Here is a 16,778-nt window from a genome sequence, read left to right as displayed (position 1 = left end):
TCATCTCTACAGTATCATCAAAGACTCATTTACATTAGTGATTTTTGTTTGCTGACCTTGGTTTATACTTTCAGGGCTGAGAATATAGATCAATGGTAGAATGCTTGCCTACTCTCTAGTGGGAGCATCTATCCCGGGTGTAGGGGCCATGAGAAACATTGGGCACCAGTCCCCAAAATCTTTATCCTTATTTGTCAACAAAAGTAAGCGTGCATTTTCCACAGAGCCAGCAGTGATAGGACCAGGATCAAGGGACCCAGATGCCAGTGCTAGACCTTATCTATCTATCTACCTATCTCTCTATCTATCCATCCACCCATCCACCCATCCACCCATCCACCCATCCACCCATCCACCCATCCACCCATCCACCCATCCACCCATCCACCCATCCACCTATCCATCTATCCATCTATCTTGGGGGGTTTTCAAGACAGGGTTTCCTTTTTGTTTTGTTTTTCAAAACAGGGTTTCTCTGTGTAGCCCTGGCCACCCTGGAAATCGCTCTGTAGACCAGACTGGCCCGTGCCATCACCACCCAGCAGACCTTTTTAAGAATTAATTTTTATTTATTTCTTTTGTGTGTACCAAGCATGTATGTGGAGGTGAGAAGATAGTTTGTCACCTTGAGGGAGCTGTTTCTCGCCTCCTACCAGGTGGGTCCCAGGGATCGAACTCAGGTTGTCAGAGTTGGCGGTAGGAAGAATAGGCAGTAGTAGGTCCTGCCAAGCTGTCACCCCGGCCTAATACTTGACTTTTTAATACTGTGCTTTAAAAAAGGAAAAGTCAGTTGCAGCTATGTATGGTGGTGAATGCCTATAATCCCAGCATTTGAGAGGCTGAGGCTGGAGGATAGAAAGCTTGGGGCCAGTTTTCTGTAGTGAGACCCCACCTTAGAAACAAGTCAGTTGCATTAAGCCACCTGTGGCTGGTGAGGTGTGGAATGATTCCTGAGTTTGGAAAGGGTCATTTTTGTCATCCACCCTCCCCCAACGCCACACCCTCACCTGTAAAGTACTGTCTTCCTTGTTTGTTGTTTGGTTTTGTTTTTAGTGGTGTTGGGGATGGAACCTGGGACCTCATGTGTTTCAGGCAACCAGTGTACCGGTTAGCCACCGCCCCAACCCTTTAACTACGGTTTTGGTTGGTGCTCCTGAGTCTAGCCAGATGACTTCTGTTGATAATCCACCCCCTGAGTGGGACAGCCCCCGGTGGTGGGTGTAGGTCATGGTGGAGTCGTCATTCAAGACAGACATAGCCAGAGAACCATGTCTCCACAGGCAGAGACATGCTCAGAAGGACAGGCAGCCTCCACTTCTCCAGACAGACAGATGAGCCATTCCCAGCTGCTGAAATGTAAGTGGGGATAGTAACGTGCCTTTTAAAATACAGGGATTGAAATTCAGAAACCATTTTGGATGTCAGCATATCTGCCGGGGAGTCATTTATAAGAGAGAAAAGATGAGTGCCAGCCAGTTATGTAGTAGTAAACTCACATAGTGCATTACTCTATACTGTTGCAAATGTGTCTAGTTTACACTCCCTTGACATAATCTCCCGTTAAAACTTGAGTGACATATTTACTGCTGCTTGGAGTGTAACTTACAAGAACATTTTGGGGCAATTTCTAATTTTTTTGTTTCACTGCTGAGGCTTGAACCCTGGGCTGAGCACTCGGACACACTGACCTGTTTCCCAGGCCCCCAGACTTTAAATCTGGTCCAGCAATGACACTGAAAACAAACAAAACTCTCTCCTCCTGAGATCTTGCACGAGTATGCAGAGTTGTAGAGATAAAGATGCTAGCGTCAGCACTGTTTGTACTGGGACACCTTGGAAGGCATCCAAGTACGGTCTCCTGGGGGCAGATGTGTAGGGTACACCTACACAGTCTGTATCCCACGCCCTGGGAAGGATGCAGTCTGTCCACACAAGCCCAGAGGGAGGCCCTCAAAGAGTGAGTGTTAAGTGCAGGAAGCAGGATTCCGCACAGAGACGAGGCGTGCCGTTCTTGATGCACACCTTTAGCAAAGGCAGAGAGGACACCTGCTGAATGTCTACAGCAAGCGGCAGCCCACGAAAGGCTGTTGGGAGGACTCCGCTTTCTCATTCAGAATTCTGTAGTGCTTGTGGTTTTCATGTGAAGCAGACGGTCCTCTTTTTTTTTTTTTTTTTTTTTTTTTTTTTTTTTTTTTTTTGGTTTTTCGAGACAGGGTTTCTCTGTGTAGCTTTGCGCCTTTCCTGGAACTCACTTGGTAGTCCAGGCTGGTCTCGAACTCACAGAGATCCGCCTGGCTCTGCCTCCCGAGTGCTGGGATTAAAGGCGTGCGCCACCACCGCCCGGCGAGACGGTCCTTTTGGAGTGGGGGATGGTGGCGGTGGTTGTTAGGAACCACTAAATAAAGCATGAAGTCCCAGGGATCTGCTCCCCCAAAAGGATGTAATGTGTTTTCTGTGTGATTCCAAGCATGTTTTAAAAATGCATCAAATAGAACTCACTGAAGGCATGCGTGGACAGTGGCTGCTGTAGTTTCATTAATCTTAAATTAGCTTCTAGACCAGAAGGAAAAAAATACGGGCTTTGCAGAGGTTGGAAAGCCTCTTGCAAGAGAGTTCTGGCCGTGTGTGTGTGTGTGTGTGTGTGTGTGTGTGTGTGTGTGTGTGTGTTGTGAAGTCTCAGCTCCTTTCCCTGATGACTTCTATTTTTAACAGGATCCCAGTGAGGGTGGGCATACTAGGAGGGTGGGCAGCTAGCTCTGCTGAGGCCTGGGAAGCTGGACTTCTTCCAAGGATGGCTGGAGCACTGAGGGATATCGGTGGTGGCAAAGGCCATCTGAAATTGCTGTCCCTTGACTGCCCCTTCCCTGTCTCAGAGCTCCTTCTGGCCTGTATCATCCAGATGATGCCCAGTCCCCTACCTATTATCTTCCCCATAGGGGAAGATCCATGGGGCCTGAAAGGGATTTTGGGTCTTGGTGATCCTAGAGCAAAGATTTAAGTTCCTTTGGGGCAAAGATTTGAGTTTCTTAGGAAGAAAGCAAAAGGGTAGTGAAGATTCAGAGAGGGAAGATTCAATAAAACGACTGAAGAAAGTTCAAATGGGAAGCTGCTAAGTCAGTCTGTTTTCTGTTGCTGTAACAAAACAACTGTGATAGTTTATAAAGAATAGCTGCTGGATGGGTGTCTTGGCACACATCTCTAATTCCAGCACTCGGGAGGCACAGGCAAGAGGATCTTTGTGAGTCTGAGGCCAGCTGGTCTACATAGTGAATTCTAGAACAGCCAGGACTATCTATGAAACCCTGACTCAAAAAAGAAAGGAGGGAGGGGACAATTAATTAATTAAAAAATTCTTTCTGTGAGGTTGTATACTAGGCAAGCACTCTATCACTGAGCTAGAAGAGGATTACAGATCCCTTGAGCTGCAGTTATATTCAGCTGTGAGCTGTGTAACGTGGCTGCTCATCAAACCAAACTCAGGTCCTCTGCAAGAACAGTGCATGCTCTTAACTACTGAACCATCTCTCCAGCCCTCAGAAAGTCTTATTTTCACTTTCAGCTTTTTGACAGCAAGTGAAGAATTGTATAATTAACATGTCGGAGACTTCTATCTGTAGGCTGAGCCCATGAGAACACACTGGATCCCTCCGGGACTGTCGTTGGGAGGACAGCGGATGGGAATCCTTTCTTTGGGATGCTGTGGTCCTCCCCGGGGGACCTAACTGGGGAAGAGGCGGCTGGCTGCCCCTGGCCTGGGCCTGACGCTCCCTTTGCCTTCTGCAGGAAGCCTGGAAGCACGCGATTGAGAAGGCCAAGCACATGCCTGACCCCTGGGCCGAGTTCCATCTGGAGGACATCGCCACAGAACATGCTACTCGGCACAGGTCAGCAGTTTGTCCCAGGGGCTTTGAGCAGTCCTTGTGGGGTGGGGGTGGAGCATCGTAGGTCCTGCTTCTGGTTAAAGAAAAAGGACTAATACAATGCCCCAGTTTCAGATTTTCTACAGCGTGTGGGGTTGTCAGGGAGGCCCAACCAGTTAAGCCTGTACTAGCATTCATAGTTGGAAACAATCTGCGACGTGGAAAACTTTTCGTCCTAGATGTTTCGGATAAGGAAGGGGGAGCGTTTTGTGCAGCAAAGGTGCATTGATCCTCCATTGGAAGGTGGTTGAGAGTTGAGCAGCTCATCAGGGCAGCCCAGGGATCCAGGTTCCTTCTGACTTGCCACACCATCCTCCCAATGCTTGTCCTTGCAAATACCAGTAAAGGTGGACAGGATCAAGACAGTGCAGCAGCTTTTAATGCATGGTCACTGGCGGCGGCGGCGGTGACATTTTTCTTTGGCTAGCACACTCTGTCCTCTTCCATCATTTCCGCTCCTGTCCTTCAAGGAGATGGCTGCAGAACACCCCCCCCCCCCGCACCTCCTCTCAGCTGGAAGCCTACCTCCCAGTGTGGGGTCAGGATAGGTCAGCATGGGTTGGACCCCAGTATAGGAGGTATACGTAGGTCCTACCTCTTTCCACCTGCGAGAGCACTAGGGAAGCAAGCTGGTGACACCGTGTTCAGGCCCTGAGGATCACCAGGGGAAAAGGGACCCTATGGCTCTGTGTCTTGAAGCCCAGCTGGGATCTTAGACCAGGCTGAACTGTTTATTTCCTAACCAAACGGCTGAGTTTATGCTACCCAGGCTGCCAATGAGAGTATGCCAGGCATGGCTGTCTAGAACATTCTGATTACTGGAGACCAAGCATGGCTGTCTGAAACATTCTGAAATTTCTAAACCTGACACTTCTTTCCCTGGCCGTAGCTTTTTAAGATTTTTAAGCCTTGGTAAAAAGCTGGCCCTCTGTTTAGGACAGGTTTCCTGTCCCTCTGAATGGTTTCCAGGGTGGTTGAGAGCTAGATTCTGCTTTACACATGCCTGAGTTTGAATCCTGATGCTCAGGCAGGAGACCTTACCTCTGAGCCAGTTTCTGTAAAACAGGCACAGTAATTGTCGCCATCTCAGGGTCTCTGCACAGATGAAATGAAATGGTCTGTTTAAGAACCCAGCATTGCCGGGCGGTGGTGGTGCACGCCTTTAATCCCAGCACTCAGGAGCCAGAAGCAGGTGGATCTCTGTGAGTTCGAGGCCAGCCTGGTCTCCAAAGCGAGTTCCAGGAAAGACGCAAAGCTACACAAAGAAATCCTGTCTCGGAAAAAAAGAAAAAAGAAAAAAAAAAAGAACCCAGCATTGCCTGGCAGTGGTGGCACATGTCTTTAATCCCAGCACCTGGGAGGCAGAGGCAGGCAGATCTCTGTGGGTCTACAGAGTGAGTTCTAGGACAGGCTCCAAAGCTACACAGAGAAACCCTGTCTTGAAAAACCAAAGGGGGGAAAAAAAACCAGCATATAGTGAACTCCATGAGCTTTATTCACGCTAGGCATTGAGTCATTCCTGCATTTACTTACTTGTTACTGGGGATTGAACCTAGGGCTTCCTATATACTAGACAGGTGTTCTGCCTGTGAGCCCTGTTCCCAGCCTTCATTTCATTTTTAAGATAGGTCCCCTGAAGTTGGCCTAGGCTGACTTTGAACTTACTATATAGCCCAGGCAGACCTCCAACTTGGCTATTCTTCTGCCTCATCTTTGAAAGTAGCTGGGGTTACAGGTCTGTGTCACCAGTCCTGACTGACTCTTCCCTTTATGGTGTTAGTGATTGTGAGCAGCAAGCAAGACCTTTCAAGGTTGCACACTGACCCCCTTCCCCAGCTTCTGGGTGTCTCTCAGAGTGGAGGTAAGGGAGTGGTACGTCTGTGGCCTCCCTCTCTATATAGACTATGTAGAACATAGTGCTTGCCTCCCACTGGCTGCGGGCAGATTGACAGCCTGGGAGAGCCCTCCTCCTCTGAGCCTAGGGAGGTAACCTGCTTGTTCCTCTTGCTCAGGTTTCCAGTTCTGACAAACCTGTTTTCCCAGGTCTGGGTGTTCTGAGCCAGGAGGCCACTGGCCTGAGATAAGGGTTGGTTCCTGCTATAGTGACTCACTGAGGTTGGAACTCCACCAGGCCTGAGGCTGCCAGATGTGCTCTGGGAAGGGAATTCCTGGGAGAGTGAAGATGGGGGTATTCTGGAACCACCCCTCTCCCTTCCACCTCTCCTTCCTTCGTTGTCCGTCACTCTTCGTCGTCTTTCCTGCCACGTCTCTCTCTCTCTTCATCTCTCTACATCTCTCTCCGCCTGTCTCACACGTTCATCTCTTAATCAGTCCCTCTCTCTCTGTTTCTTTCTCGTCTTCCCTCTATCATTTCCTCCATGTTTCCTCCACACTCTTTCTTATCTAGCCTCGGAGGTGACTCTTCCCCTGCCCTCTACTTGTACTGTGACAGTCCTTACCTCCTGGGAGATGTATCCACCTGTGTGGGCTGCTCCTGGCCCAAGTGGTTGGCAAAATTGAGAGATTGCTGCCTCCCCCCATCTCCGGGACCTGCTGTTGTTACTGTTAGGTCTCGGGCAGTCCATATGTTCCGAGACCCTCCTATAGTCCTATAGGATATATGGACTGCTTGTTGGACTGTCCGAGACCTAACAGTTATATAGATCAGTTATGAGGATATTTATATCTTCAGTCATCCATCCAACGCATGTTTATTAAGCATCTACACACACTAGGCCCTGTGGTGAGCAAGACAGACATGGGCCTGTTTTGTGGAGTTGTGGCCTGATGAGAGAGCAGAGCAAGCCAAGCAAGAGCCCGGCAGGGAGTGCTGGTCTTGGCAACACCACACAGAAGGAATAAGTGTGTCTGAGGAAAGGCAAGTCCCCCTGAGGTCATGGGTAGAGACTGGGAGAGAGGGAAGAAGGTGTCCACAGCCCACCCCCAAGACTCAGCAAGCCCGTCGGCCCAGGTGCAGAGCAGGCTGGGTCCTGAGGCCCATAGAGAGCCCAGGAGTGTTTGAGCTAGTGAGGGGCAGGACCAGGATGCTCTAGGTGGGCTCTGATCTCTGTAGGTACAACGCTGTCACCGGGGAATGGCTGAAAGACGAGGTTCTGATCAAGATGGCATCTCAGGTAAGCAGAAACCTGAGCTGTGAGGGGACAGGGCCCGGTAGGGACTTTCCCAAGCCATTTTCAGTGCCCTCCTTCCATTCCTGCTATCTTTAATTTTGTTTTTTATTTTCATTTATTTATTGTGTGTGCACGTGAGAGAAACAGAGCTGTCCTTTGCAGGCCAGGCTATGGCTGGTCTCAAACTCACAAGTTCCTGCCTCAGTTTCCTGCATGCATACTGTGAAGCCACTTTAATTTTTGTCTTTGGGGTTTTTCCTGTGTTATCATTCACATATTTTTTCAATTGTATTTTATTTTGCGTGCGTGCGTGTGTGTGTGTGTGTGTGTGTGTGTGTGTGTGTGTTGAGGTCAGAGAACAACTTGTTTTCTTTCTTTTCTTCATGTTTTCAGGCTAAGTGTCAATCAAGCACTTCAACTTTCTGAGCCATCCTCTGGCACTATATTATATTTTTAAATTCTTATTAAATTTTCTTATTTTTTTTATTTGTGTGTGAGGGCATGCATGAGGGCATGCGTGCGTGAGGGCGTGCGTGCTGCCGTGCACATGTGGAGGTCAGGACAGCCTGTGGCATTTGGTTCTCTTTATCGTGGGGGTTTCCTGGATGCTCCTTTTGTCGTGCTCGGCGGCAGGCATTTTACTCACTGAGCCGTCTCCCCAGCCAACATTCTGTGTTTTTAAATACTCGTTCATTAACATGTGTCTCACATACCACACATGCTGCTCACTTCATTTACACAGTTCAGACTTGGGCTGCAGGTCAGTGGGAGCATGCTTGCTTAGCATGCACAGGACCTTGGTATCTACCCCCAGCACTGCAAAAAGAAAGAAAAACATATGCAATTCAATGGCCTTTAGCTGTTTAACAATCACCACTCATTTCCAGAACTTCCTCCCGCTTTAAAACTTATGGTTTTAGAAATTCATATATGCACATCTGTGTTCTGATCAGCCCACTATTCCTCCATGTTATCACCCCCCCCACACACACACACCTTCATATACTCTGTTTAAATCCATAGAGACCACTCTATTACGTTCATGGAGCCACACACTGGAGCATGGACTGCCCACCAGGGGTCGAATCCCTGAGGCACGCTCACACCTTCACACGTCCTGCTCAACCCAAACCCCAGCATGGACTGAGGATGGCCCAGGAAGACCCAGCCCCAGCTGAGGAGCTGTTTCGGAACATTTTTACCCTCCCTGACCACCCCATTCCTCCATCACCCGAACTCTTGGAAACCCCTGCTCACTTTCTGTAATGTAGATAGCTCGGCTTTAGGCCCTTCATGTACAAAGATGTCATGAAGACGTCTCAGTGGGTCACTGCCAATGGACTGATTTGCATGGCACTACCCTGTTTTTTTGTTTGTTTGTTTGTTTGTTTGTTTAAGCTACTAAATACATTCAGTGGCTGCAACCAGCCTCCTGCAAAGAAAAAAGAAAGCAGGACTGGGAAAAAGGGCTCTTCCTGCTCAGTGAGGGGACCTCTTAGAATGTAGCACACTCGCTGGAGAAACAGGGAAGAAGCTGTTCCTCATTGGTGTGTAAGTCCTCAGCAAGTGGGAGGTGCTGGGTTCCATCCCCACACCAAGAAGCAAGCAAAGCATACATCTTGATGAGTGTCCCCAAGGCAGACACACTGGCACAGTACCCAGAGAAGCAGAACATAGCCAGTGTCCCCACAGGCTTCTCTCAGTCACTACTCACCCACCAAGGCTCAACACTGTCCCAAACCCTGTCCTAAGATTTTCATTCTTCTGTCATTGCGCCTTTTGAGTGTGGTTTCTTTCACTCAACATTTTCCATTTTTTAAAAAATACTTTTTAAAAAATTTTATTTTATGTGCATTAGTGTTTTGGGTCTCCTGGAATTGGAATTACAGACAGTTGTGAGCTGCTTGCTGTGTGAGTGCTGGGAGTTGAACCCGGGTCCTCTGGAAGAACAGCCAGTGCCCTTAACCCTTGAGCCATCTCTCCGGCCCCAACAGTTTCCATTTTTTTCTTTGCTGTGTAAGCACTTGTTGAATGAATAGACCTAGTACTTTGTGTGGCAGGTTACTAGTGGTCACTGAGGTAGCCTGCTCCTCTCTTCCCTTCTCTCTGTTTTTACTGTTTTCCTTCTTTCTGTATCTTTGTGTGTGTGTGTGTGTGTGTGTGTGTGTGTGTGTGTGTGTGTGTGTGTGTATGTACACAGTGCCCCCTCAGAGGCCAGAAAAGGGCCCTGGAGCTAGAGTTATAGGTGGTTGAGCTGCGTAACATGGATGCTGGGAGCTGAACTCGGGTCCTCTGCAAGGCAGAAAGAGTTCTTAACTGACAAGCCATTTTTTTCCTTCTGTTTTGAAATAGCATTATTTGGAGATAGCATTATTCAGCTTTTCATACCTGTGACACAATTCTCTATACAATCATTTTGTTGTGGTTGGGTTTTTTTGTTTTGTTTTGTTTTTTTGACAGGGTTTCTCTATCTAGCCCTGGCTGTCCTGGAACTTGCTTTGTAGACCAGGCTGGACTTGAATTCAGTGGTCCGCCTGCCTCTGCCTCCTGAGTGCTAGGATTAAAGGCGAGAGTCACCACACCTGGCTCATGGTTTCAGAACTTTCAGTTCGTGGTCTGTTGGCCCTGATGCTTAGGCCCTGTGTGGGCTCATTACATTCCAGCAGAAGCACGTGGCAGAGGAGGCCTGTTCACCCGATGGTGGTCGGGAAGCAGAGAGGAAAAGCAAGGACTGAAAAAATCACCCTTTGTCATGCACTGCCCGTCCCCAGCACTGTGGGTTCTTCTGTGGGGTTGAGATGATGGATCAGGGGTCCTCCTCATCCCAGCAGTCTCCAGGCTGAAAGGCCTGTCTGGCTTTGGTACTGAGGCTCAGGAGTGACAGCCTAGGGTTATTAGGATTGAGGTAATGTACAGGACACCTTGCTGGGTAGGCGGTGACAGTGGGGATCGTGGGGTGTGGGCACTGATGACTCTGTCCTGTCTTTCAGCCCTTCGGCCGTGGAGCAATGAGGGAGTGCTTCAGGACGTAAGTGACTTGGCCTGGGACTTTTGCCAAGACTCCTAAAAGCTAAGACTGGGGGATGGGGTAATTTCCAACCAAAGGCTGGAGACAAGGGGTCTGTGCCTCCATGTTGCCCAAGTTCTCCATCCGGTGTCTGTCGGACCCCACACTGGCCTGGTTGTAGGGCTCTGGAGGCATAGAGAATGGGACGGGAGGCCCCGGACACTGGTCCTTAGCCCTTCTGGAGGGGTGGGGATGTTGCCTTTCCTCTACCCCTGTACCCTGTTCTTCCTCCACCTAGCCATGTCAGACAGGGCCTAGTTATTCTGAGATCTCAAGGCTGTGTCTGCAGTGAACTGCTGAGTTCTAGACAGCCCCCCCGCCCCCTTGTCTTTCTCCTCAGGAAGAAACTTTCCAACTTTTTACATGCCCAGCAATGGAAGGGGGCCTCCAACTATGTGGCAAAACGCTACCTCGAGCCGGTGGACAGGAGCGTGTACTTTGAGGACGTCCAACTCCAGATGGAGGCCAAGCTCTGGGGGGAGGAGTACAATCGGCACAAGCCCCCCAAGCAGGTGCGTGAGCCCCGCCTGTCTCCCTCCGACACCGCTGGCTGGCTACGAGGGTGATGGTGAAACTTGGGGGTGCTGGTCTGTGCCCAGGTGAGCAGTGTGCTCCCAGCCCAGTCCCCCCCACCTGACCCTGCTCCCTGCTCTTCCCCCAGGTGGATATCATGCAGATGTGCATCATTGAGCTGAAGAACAGGCAAGGCCAGCCCCTCTTCCACCTGGAGCACTACATTGAGGGCAAGTACATCAAGTATAATTCCAACTCAGGCTTTGTCCGCGATGACAACCTCCGGCTAACCCCGCAGGTGAGGCCCCGGGCTTGCTCTCCACTCACACTTCCATCCTCCATACCCTGGGGAAGGCTCAACCCTAGACAGGGAGAGTCCTGTGGGCGGGGTCTCACATCCTCAGAGGCTCCTCACATCCATTGGAACATGAGTGAACCCAGGGCTCCAACATGCTAGGCACCTGCCCTACCACACAACAGTATCCCCAGCCCCTAAAAAAGACTGCCCTACCCCTTTCCATGTGTTTGTCTGCCGTGTGCATGTGTCATGTGTGTCTGCGTGTGTGTGCACCTGTGTGTGTGCCATATGATGTTGGGGATCATCTTCGATCACTCCTCCACCTTATTCTTTGATTCAGGGTCTCTCATTCAAGCCCAGAGCTCACTGATATGGCTAGTCTTTGTAGTCAGCTTGCTCTGAGGATCCCATCTCCACCGTTAAAGCTGGACCTAAGGGTAGACCTCCATCTGCACCCAACATTTACACGAGTTCTGGGGATCCAGGTTCTGGTCCTCGTGTTTACATGGCAATGGTTTAACCACCAATACATCTCCCAAGATTGTTTTTTTAAGCAACACACCTGCCACCCTGTGCTGGTTTCTTTCAGCAGCCCTAAGATGGCCATAAGCCTGTAATCCTGAGGTCTTTGCAGAGTTGAGCAGATCCTTCTTCTGTTTTTACTCTATAAAACTCTTCTTGCAGAGAACGCCCTCACCAGGGCAGGCCTGAGTATTACAGCCTGAGGCACAGCAGCAGGCCGGCATCTGCCCAGTCCACAATCTGGTCTGTTACTACTACCTTCTCTTCCTGTCCCCTACACAGGCCTTCAGCCACTTCACATTTGAGCGTTCTGGACATCAGCTGATTGTGGTGGACATCCAGGGTGTGGGTGACCTTTACACTGACCCACAGATCCACACAGAGAAAGGCACTGACTTTGGAGATGGCAACCTAGGTAAGTGGGGAGAGCCAGCCATGTCCACGGAGACCATGCTCCCCTAAAAGCTGTTAGCTCTTTCTCCATCCAAGGGAAACACCCTGAGACACTGTTGGGCCTTCCTTGAGATTATGGGGGTGGGAACTTGGTTTGTCTGATCCCCCACCCCTCCAGTTCAGCATTTTTTTTCTGCCTGTCCTGGCCACATTTCCATGTCCCCACTGTCCTTTGTCACTAGGCAAAAGTAAGACACCCGACACCCCTGTTCTGCCTGCAGGTGTCCGGGGAATGGCTCTCTTCTTCTATTCTCATGCCTGCAACCGGATTTGCAAGAGCATGGGCCTTGTGCCCTTTGACCTCTCACCGCGGGAGCAGGCTGTGGTGAACCAGAGCACCAAGCTGTTGGTGAGTACTCAGTGGCAATTCACTCCAGCGGGCTGGCCATTCTGCCACCACGAAGCCAGGCACTGCGTCCTGTGGGATGGCGTTGTTTTGGCTCTGGCCCATTTGTGACCAGAGTGAGGAAAAGAGGCAGAAAGAGAAGTGACAGGAAGTGTGCGTCCCCATGTGCACTAACAAATGAGTGACTCGATCTGGCCTTCTGAGCCTGCCGAGTGTGTACAGTGGGACCGAGTGTGTACAGTGGGACCAGCCAGCTTACTCTTCTTACAAGAACCAATTCAGGAGTCTATTGGCAAAAAACAGTTTTGACCTCTGGGTGTCATGGAGCAAGGCCAGTGCTTTAGGAAACACAGGCTATTAGCCCCTTTGACCTCCATCCATATACCCCTTCTTGGACACCATAGGGTTAATCCTGAACTGCTTTTTCAATAAGATTCTCTCTTAGGCATGTATAAAAGCCATGGATGAAAAGGTTTCGGGGTCCAAAGGAACCCTCCATTCTCTACAGAGTGCTTTCATGACATGAATATTCCCATTAATGTTCCCAGCAATCAGCCAAGACCATCTTGAGGGGGACAGAGGAGAAGTGTGGCAGTCCCTGCATAAGGACGCTCCCTGGCAGCCGGCCCCCCTTGCGCCTTCACCTGTCAGAGAACTCTGGGGATGAGAACATGAGCGACGTGACCTTTGACTCTCTGCCTTCCTCCCCTTCTTCAGCTACACCTCACAGCCAGAAACTGGACCACCTCCGTAAGTCCTGGGTATTGTGAACACAGGGGCAGGCACCAGGTAGAGCAGAGCTGAACAGGTTTCATTCGTGGTAGAAAAAGACGGCTCTACTGGTGAGTGCAGAGGACAAACTTCCAAGATGCAGCCATCCCACTAATATGAAAACAGTCTCTGTGGTAGACAAGGAACCCACCTCAGTGTGCTTTATGAAGCTAGCAAAGCCAACATCTGACAGAACGCAGGAGAGAACATTCCACCTCAACGTCATTACAAGCACAGGGTACAGACTGCGAATGAGCCATGTATGGTGGTACCAGTCCAGGACTGAGACAGAGGCAGGGAAATCTCTTGAGTTTGGGGTCAGCCTGATTTACACAGCAAGTTCCAGGCCAGCCAGCACTACCTAGTTAAGTCTCTCAAAAACTAAAACAGAACAACCACACCTCCCATAAGACAATCTTTGTCAAAAGTAAAGTACTAACAAATAAACTACTGGCCCATCATGATCAAATCTGAGTCATTCTGCATTAGGAAACATGTTAATAGCAATAAGTCAAAGGAATGAAGCTGAGGCTGGAAGATGGCCCCCTGGATAGAGGCACGTGCCATAAAATACTTTTTAAAAATATTAGAAAGCTATTTAAAAATGTAAAAGCTGTTTTTATGAACTGTGTGTGTACATGGGTGTATGCTGGGGTTGAACACAGGCCTCACTCTTGCTTGGCCTGTTCTCTACCATTGAGATTTCCCCAGCCTGCATTGTAACAGACTTAATAAAAATGTCAGCCTGCTGAGTGTGGTGGCCACCTGCTTATTCCAGCCCTCGGGAGACTGAGGCAGGTGGATCTCTGTGGGTTCAAGACTAGCCTGGTCTACATAGTGAGTTCCACAACAGCCAGGGTTACATGAGCTCCTGTCTGAAACAACAGCAAAAAGGTTGGCCAGATGGGTCAGACTGCAGCTTGCTTAGGACAGGAGACAGACAGTTGGCTGGAAAGCCATGTTGTGACGCACACTTTGGGCCCCACATGAACATGGCTTCTCTTCCATCATATCTGTACTTTGTTTAGAGCTGATGTGCTACTCTCCACATTACATGTATATCTGCACGTGACAGAGACACAGATCCGATGGCTATCAAGTGACAGACTTGGAAAGAATTGAGAAAGAACTGTAGCTCTTCAGGGGCGATAATACCTTTTTCCTTTGTGGTGCTTCTCTTTAAAAATTAAAAGTAGCTGGGCAGTAGTGGCGCATACCTTTAGTCCCAGCACTGGGGAGGCAGAGGCAGGCAGATCTCTGTGAGTTCGAGGCCAGCCTGGTCTATAGAGCTAGTCCCAGGACAGCCAAGGTTACATAGAAAAACCCTGTCTCAAAACAACAAAAAAACAAAAATAAATAAATAAAAAGTTTAAGTAAAATGCTAGACATGGTGGTGCACACCTGTAACCCCAGCACTTGGGAGGCTGAGGCAGGAGGATTGCCAGGAGTTGGGCTGCATAGTGAGGTTTGGTGCAGATGCCATGTGCTGTAGGCAGGCTACATGCGACTCTTGGGCATGTTCTACATCACCTTTGCTTGTCCCTGCTCAGATTGGCCAGTGTTTGGTGACCTCGATAACATGGGCCCTAGAGACCATGACCGCATGGACAATCACCGGGTGAGTGGAGAGGAGGGAGGCTCCGCTGCCATCCCCAGGGTGGTGTGGAAGGGGGCTTTAGATTGATGGAGGCAGCCCCACTCAGGTCTGCTTTGAGCATCTCTCAGATTGCCCCCCCAGGTTCAAGTTCGTTTTTGACTGTTGTTTGGAACCAACATCTTGGCCAGATGGTATTTTAAAGAGCTTTGATTTATTTCTCACTTAGTTCTCAAGATGTATGAGATAGATTTTTCTTATTCCCTTTACAGCAGATTGTATTCTGGAACTAGATGGGGGCTGAGGATATGCTTAGTTGGTGGAGACAGTACTTGCCTAGAATGCATGAAGCCCTGAGTTCAATCCCCAGAACTACAGAAACTGGGTATAGCAGTGTACACCTGTAATCCCAGCACTTGTGGAGGCAGAAGGATCACAAGTTCAAGGTCATCCTTGGTGACATAGTGAGTTTAAGGCCAGCCTGGGTTACATGAGCCCCTGTCTCAAAACAGAAACAGAGACAATCTGTATAAACGAGGAAAGACTTATTTCACCCCATTTCCTGGCTTCAGCCCTGTGTTAATTGGCTTCTTTAGTACTGTGTGACGAGGCAGAACACAAGGGCAGAAGGGTGTGGCGGAAGTTGCTCGCCTCACGGTGACCAGCAAACAGAGAGGGGCAGCAAAGAAATCAGAGGGATAAAAGGTATTCAAAGGTGTGCTCCAGTGACCCGCTTCCTCTAACTAGGCCCCACATCCTAGTGACCCATTCAGCTACGAACTCATCACTGGGTTACCCCACGGGTGAGGTTGGCAGTCTCATGATTCATTCACCTCTCAATAGGACAACTAGCTGGGAACGTTCGGGGGTGCATTTTGTACCAAACTATAACAGTCCTTCAATGCGGGTACTAGATCCCACAGCCAAGGAAACTAAAGCTCAGATGAGTTGAGCAATTACCTAGGTCTTGACTGGCGAGTATCAAAGCCAGGGTTTATGTCCAGGCATCCGGTTCCAGGGTCTGCGTTCTTTGCCACTACTTTTGACTGCTTTCCGGTCCCTCGACCAGCGGGAGGCAGGAAGAAGACTGTGTTGAATGAGGCCATGAAACAGGACAGATGACTCCAGAAGTCATCACCCTAAGCTTGTCTTCTCTCTGCAGGACAGCGGGGACAGCGGCTGCCCAAGCGAGAAGCGAAGTGACCTGGATGATCCTGAGCCCCGAGAACACGTAAGCACCCCCCCCCCAGACCCTAAAACTAGAGACCTCTGTTGCCTCATCTGTTGTTAACCATTGGGATAAAAAGCTAACAGGCAAATCAGAGTTGGTCCTGAGAACAAGGAAGATTAAAAGCAAAACTTTTAAAAACAGCGAACCAGACTGCAGAGAGCAGCAGATGCAGGGAAGAGGGTGAAGTGGACCGGGATGAGGAAGGGGAAGAGAGAGAGGCTTGGATATAAGGTTGAAACTGACAAGCAGGCTGGTCATGGTCACACACTGGAGAGGGTTATGTTCAGGGCCAGCCTGGGCTAAGGATACCCTATCTCTAAAAGAAGAACAACAACCATAAAACAAAAAACAAAGACAAGAAAACAGCAAAGAAATCTTTGGAGCCGGAACGTTTGGTTGCTGAGCAGAGAGAATGCTGGGTAATAGGCTTCACTGGTGCTGATGTAGTTGGAGGGTCCAAGATACAGCCCTGGCAGTCCTGGGGAGTCTCAGCCCTGCTTCCTCAGTCTCCCTCCCAGCTGTCTCTGAGTGGAGGTGGCTTCCATACTCTCAGCCCCTCAGAGACTTCACCGTGCACCAAAATGGAACCTGTATGGTAAGGCCTGTTGCATAGAAGGCCCTGGTCTCAGCTATACAATTATGAACATGAAGCATACAGGTGGAAGGTAAACCAGAGGAAGAACTAGCCACTATTTCTCCAGTGGCTTCATGCCAACTCCGGTACCCTGGAGTCAGTTCAGTCTGTTCATACAGACAGAGACAAGAAGACTTTGAACTCATCAGCTCTGCAGACGATGGCTCCAGCTTCACCTGGGGAGCACTGGACTAGTGTCCTAGAGGAGGGACCCTGGGAGGGCTGGTCCTGCTCCCCAGGAATTGGCTTCTGCAAGGAAGGTCTTCCCCCTACAATCACTCATTTTCTGTTCCCTTGC

General features: G+C 49.6%; 1 protein-coding gene across 3 annotated transcripts in view; it reads left to right on the top strand.

Moving 5' to 3' along the window:
* Eef2k (eukaryotic elongation factor 2 kinase) overlaps positions 1-16,778 on the top strand; it is a 62,369-nt gene that overhangs the window by 29,509 nt on the left and 16,082 nt on the right. For all 3 annotated transcript variants that reach the window (XM_059267650.1, XM_059267635.1, XM_059267641.1), the window contains 10 exons: positions 3,784-3,884; positions 6,994-7,054; positions 10,042-10,079; positions 10,459-10,630; positions 10,780-10,929; positions 11,734-11,866; positions 12,126-12,253; positions 12,799-13,000; positions 14,572-14,639; positions 15,778-15,846. In XM_059267650.1, the coding sequence (XP_059123633.1) occupies positions 3,784-3,884; positions 6,994-7,054; positions 10,042-10,079; positions 10,459-10,630; positions 10,780-10,929; positions 11,734-11,866; positions 12,126-12,253; positions 12,799-13,000; positions 14,572-14,639; positions 15,778-15,846 (1,122 nt within the window). The remainder of the gene's footprint in view (positions 1-3,783; positions 3,885-6,993; positions 7,055-10,041; positions 10,080-10,458; positions 10,631-10,779; positions 10,930-11,733; positions 11,867-12,125; positions 12,254-12,798; positions 13,001-14,571; positions 14,640-15,777; positions 15,847-16,778) is intronic.

This window comes from Peromyscus eremicus, chromosome 1 (assembly GCF_949786415.1).
Source record: "Peromyscus eremicus chromosome 1, PerEre_H2_v1, whole genome shotgun sequence".
Classification (NCBI taxonomy): Eukaryota; Metazoa; Chordata; class Mammalia; order Rodentia; family Cricetidae; genus Peromyscus; species Peromyscus eremicus.
This window is presented reverse-complemented; position numbering and strand designations above follow the sequence as displayed.